This window comes from Apium graveolens, chromosome 6, assembly GCF_009905375.1.
Source record: "Apium graveolens cultivar Ventura chromosome 6, ASM990537v1, whole genome shotgun sequence".
Taxonomy (NCBI): Eukaryota; Viridiplantae; Streptophyta; class Magnoliopsida; order Apiales; family Apiaceae; genus Apium; species Apium graveolens.
Genome location: NC_133652.1, coordinates 16,987,383 through 16,992,588, shown reverse-complemented (window position 1 = coordinate 16,992,588; position 5,206 = coordinate 16,987,383). Strand labels below are relative to the sequence as shown.

Sequence of the window (5,206 nt, the reverse complement as noted above, 5' to 3'; positions counted from 1 at the left end):
GTTAAATTCGTATCATAGCCGAACGTAATTAATCCTTCACGTAAATTCTTTATCGATATATTAAAGTTAATGAAATCAATTGACAATACCATTTCAAGTTTCAACGAGTTACTTTTACTAATATTTTAAACCTATTTGAATATAGCAGGAGTGTGACACATATAAAGTTGTAAGCTGGAGGTGTAAATCTGTGGAGGATGGAGTATGCACAAATTCATGACTAAGCTGTTTGTTTGACAGGCCTTTGAAAATTCTAGAATTAGTACAACAAATGAAACGAATTTTAAGCTGGAAAGGCCAAAGCAGTGTCACGTGAAGACGTGGTCATTGAAATTTGTAAACTTCACACATCACCATGCAGAACAAGTCCCCAGTCCAAATTAACCTCATCATCTTCCTTTATATATACTCATCATCACTCTACAATGCTTTCATTTTTTATTCACACCCATACAACATTAAACTACAAACAAATAACATTAAACTACAAACAAACATATATCAAAGCGTTGTGCTATGAAGAGGCAGAGGAGTGTGAGTGCCAGTGAGGCTCCGACAGCCAAGAAGAAGTCAAAGAAGATGACAAAAGAAGAGGTTGTTGTGGGTGATGAGATGATGGATTACACGGCGGTGGCAGCGATGGACGTAGTGTTAACGGAGTGGGAGGAGTGGTGCAGCAGCAGCAGCAGCTCATGGTCATGGATGGCTGGGGATGAGCAGTTGTGTTGGGGTACTTGTTGGTGTCCATTTTGGGATGATTTGGTGGGGAAAGCTTATGAGGATATGTACAATGATGTTGTTTGGGATTATGATATTTGGGACTTAAAACGCATTAATCAGATTCCCTCTTAATCCCCCATGAAATCTAAGTTACTAAGATGATCTAGAGCTACCTTATATAGTACTGACTACCAAGGTCTCTGTATAGGTTTCTTGCAGCAGTAGCTCATGTTGCATTTTTGTTAGAAACTTGTCAGTTTTGATTGGAATCCAGATTTGCGGTGTTTTTGTATGCAAAGTTAAGATAGTAATATTTTGTCATCATATAAAGCTCCTTGTAGTGTGTAGATAGTTTGTCTTTGTTCTAAAGATGCCAGTAACCTAATTACTGCACCAAAATGATACGAAAAACTTTGAATTGTCATCCAAGAACTATGTTTGATATGCAAATATGTAGATGGAATAGGGGAAACGAACAAGAAGGATATATTATATTATCACCAACAATCGCTACACATATTAATCCTCTATAGTTCCAATTTCCTTGTGTTGGAGATACAAGTAAGAAATTAAAAAAACAATATAACAGACAGACAGTTGAAAGGGAATAAAATGAAAATGCAAGAGGTTTATGTATAAGCCAAACAAGATAGATAGAAATATGAAATCAACAAACAGTATATTGATCTTCTTATTCTGGCTGGTGAGCAATGAAACTGATGCACTGGACTTGACGAACGTTGTCGAATCCGATAATACGGACGTAAGCTGAGGGGTACTCCTTGACGCACTCATCAAGCTCCTTCAACACCTGGGATGAGTCGGTGCATCCGAACATAGGAAGCTTCCACATCACCCAGTATCGTCCGTCATAGTATCCCGGGGATTTGTTGTGCTCACGGTACACGAAACCGTGCTACATTTTTATTTACATTGGACAAATGTTATTAACACAGTTTAAAATACACGTAACTATAAGTTGCTTATAAGATATCCCAGACGAGCTTACCTCCAACTCGAATTCCAAACAAGGAACCCATCCGGAGCGGAGAAGGTAGTCAACTTCCTTGGCCAATTGTTCAGTAGTGAGAGGAGGAAGGTATGAGAGTGTCTCAAACTTCTTCAGGTTTATTGGTGGCCATACCTGCAATTGCACCATTTGCATCTTTTAGTTTAAACATTCTGCTCCTTCACATTGAAAACCAAGGTGTGTGTGTTCTCCTTGATTTCTCTTGTGAATGTCGTATCGATACAATTAGACGCTATCAAAATTTAAAAAAAAATCAAAACAATGGTGGATTGCAAAATTTTAAAGGGTTTGTATAGTGTCCATGTGCACGTGCTAAGCACTAAAACTTATAAGGAAAATGCTAGAGGTACAAAATGAGTCATTAAAATAGTTACAAATGACACATGTCATATGTTGGTTGGCTAAATATAAATGGACCCCATGCAGTTACATCAATAGGACCAATTAAAATTTTTCATTGTGCCACATCACCCATGCCATGACATTTTATGACAATTTTTTGTAACTTTCTTTTGTGCCTCTAGCATTACTCAACTTATAAATTTGGAGTGTTTTGATTAATGTAGTTGTGGTAAATGCAAGGGGTCTGTCATTATTAAATTAGGTTGGCCAATCAAAACAAGTCAAAATTATAAAAATTTGTGCTTACACACCACAGAAACACCGAATTTTAAATACTAACAATTGGAAAACATACAAAAAGACAAGTTTTTTAGACGGGTAATTGAATTCAACACCAACTTCGAATTGAATTCTGGTTTCTAAGTGTTTTTTTTTCTGTTTTTTTCTTAAATATGCACAATAGGGTTCTGAGAAGAGCTCAGGCCTCCGAGGCTCACTCTTGTCACACACACATAAACATGTTTTCAGCCAAACTTCAACTCAATCTCAATCTCTTTTTACTGAAGTAACAAATATAGGAAATTCACCACACTGCAATGATAGAGATAGTTAAATTTCTCTCAGGTTAAAATAGTCTTATTGTTTAGTTGTGAGAAAATGTGCTCGGATCAAAGTGTTTACACATGTTTTTTTTTTAAATTTGTTACATATTAAAGGAAAATTCCAGATTTATTCTCAATTTAACAAGAGTTTAATACAGGTGACCTAGGATCAGGGGCGTAGGCAGGAATTCGGTCACTGGGGTCAACCTTGACATATGCTACTTTGAGGGCACTACATGTTACTATTCGATCCGCATGAATACATTTTAAATTTTAATCGAAATAATACAGAATGAGTAAATTATGCATACCTTCATGCACTGAACTCTTCCACCATTGCTGGCAACAGAGGTAATGTCATTCTCGAGCTTGCGGGTGACCGGGAATGAAGCGATAGACTTGAGGCCGGTGAAAGGTGCGACCATGCTAGCCTGAGCAGGGGAGGCACGGGTGACAGGTGCAACTGATGAGATCATTGAAGAAGCCATGAGTACTAATACTCCTCTTCTTGTTCTACTTTCTTCTCTTGTGTTTGAGAGGCTTGCCTCTGGTTCTTCACCTTCAACATTTATAGCCATATCATTTCACTACATTGTTGATCCAATGGTTAAAACTTCATCTGCTACAATTTGAAGCATTTTGGACCATTGAATTACAGTGAAGTTGACATTACAACATGGTAGCCACATAGTGTGAGCAATTTGGATTGGTTGCCTTATCAGTAAACACTCTTATTCAGATGACACGTGGCATGAAAGCAGTTGCCTTATCTCTTGTGATCAAGGAATGAGGGCTTGCTTTCTTTGGTAGTACCTAGCCATTTCTTAGCCCTTCATTACTTAGCTATTGGGGAAATGCTTATTTAGACCTTCATACTTTGAAATTTAAACTACTCACTAATAATTTCTATAATTTTAGTTGCATCACTTTCATCTTTCCTTAACTTTCAAGTTCCAGGTATCGTGTGGACTCCATGGAAGTTTTAGTTTGAGTTTCGAGAAAAAAATGAAATGTATTAGATAAAATATCTAAATTTATTATTAAAAAAATCTATTATAGTTAAAATTTTATATTTAAATCCAAAATCATTTTAAACATCATAGATTCCTGTATATTAAATTAAAAAGGTACACATTAAATTTTTTTCCCATGAATTCTAATAGTAAAATTTTGACTATTTCAAATTTTGGGTAACACTAACAGCCAACGCCTACCACCCCTTGCACAAGATGTCGAAAGCTTTAATTCTATGGATTGTTCTTTCCCTTTGAATGTAATGTATGGATGGATTACATTTGGGGTTTTTTGGCCCTTCTCGAAGGACCATTTGCTCCATTATTGACCTCAAACTGCAAGATATGGTGCAGAGTTTAAAGTACATTAGGGGAACAATGGTTCGAAGAGTGTGTCCGCTGTTGCACGAATTTACAGTGTATGGAGACTGTCATTGGCGTTTATACATGCATACATGTGGTTGATTCAGTTGCATCATGAATTTCTTTGAAGATATTATATGTAGTGTAGTAGTAGTAGTGATACTTTCACAGCTCCAACCCGGACCCGGTCCCTTACTTTTTTAAGAAGAATTATATTTGTTATGTTAGATTAATTTTCTAGTGAAACAAGCCCCATCAATAATTGAATCCATCGTACCTGTGAGATACTACTATAAATCTTGTTCCTTTCTCCGAACAGTATTATAGGATATCTAGTCCTCTACAGTCTACCCTATGTTCGTGCACATATAGTTTTCTTCGATGATTCATTCTGAACTTTTGGTTTGCAGTTTTTTCTCTCTTTTTTTAACTAGGTAAGTTACGAGGAAGAACTGAATATGTAATACACTAATGATGTGTTTGGTTCACCACAATGGAATGGTTTTTGGAAGAAAGCCCCATTAGGCCCGTAATTTTTTTTTACTATTTGGTTGGGTCTGCGTTTGTTTCATCAGAATGGAATGGTTTTTGGAAAAAATGGAAGGCCCCATTCAGCCCACAATTTTTTTACGGTTTGGTTGGGCCGAAGGAAAAAAAAGGCCCATTCAGACATCATTCATTTCCGTCCCGTTATTATAAAATTTATTACTTCTTAAAATCGTGGTATACATTTATTTCATTCACTCAGACATAACAGCCGCATACGAACACACCGGGAAGCTCGACCTAATCAAATCTGCTAATCAAAACTTACATTCATCGATACATGTAAAAATCGATCCATCGAAAACTATTTATATTATTTCGTTGATTATAATCTGTACTTCTTTATCGATCCAGATGCTTTTTATATGAGGTTATATGTATATGTTCCATTATATATTCAAATTGTGCATGTATATCATCACAATCTTCAGATTTGTGTAGATTATAGTTGATTATGTGTTTATTTTCTACACATTTTACTATTTTTTTATTTGTAGATTGTTAAAGAGTATAAGATCATATTCGGACCTTCCTCTACCACCTTAAGATTTTAGACGGACCGGTTACTTAACATGGTATCAATGCGCGGT

The 5,206-nt window shown here is 36.1% G+C and overlaps 1 protein-coding gene across 1 annotated transcript; it reads right to left on the bottom strand.

Annotated features, from left to right (window-relative positions):
- Window positions 1–1,188: 1,188 nt before the first annotated feature.
- Window positions 1,189–3,287, bottom strand: LOC141663778 (ribulose bisphosphate carboxylase small subunit, chloroplastic-like). Its single transcript, XM_074469596.1, has 3 exons — window positions 3,006–3,287; window positions 1,730–1,864; window positions 1,189–1,636 (listed from the first exon to the last, which is right to left on the bottom strand). Exons 1-3 carry the CDS (start codon window positions 3,270–3,272, stop codon window positions 1,412–1,414), a joined length of 627 nt encoding a protein of 208 aa, XP_074325697.1. The 5' UTR covers window positions 3,273–3,287; the 3' UTR covers window positions 1,189–1,411.
- Window positions 3,288–5,206: the final 1,919 nt, after the last annotated feature.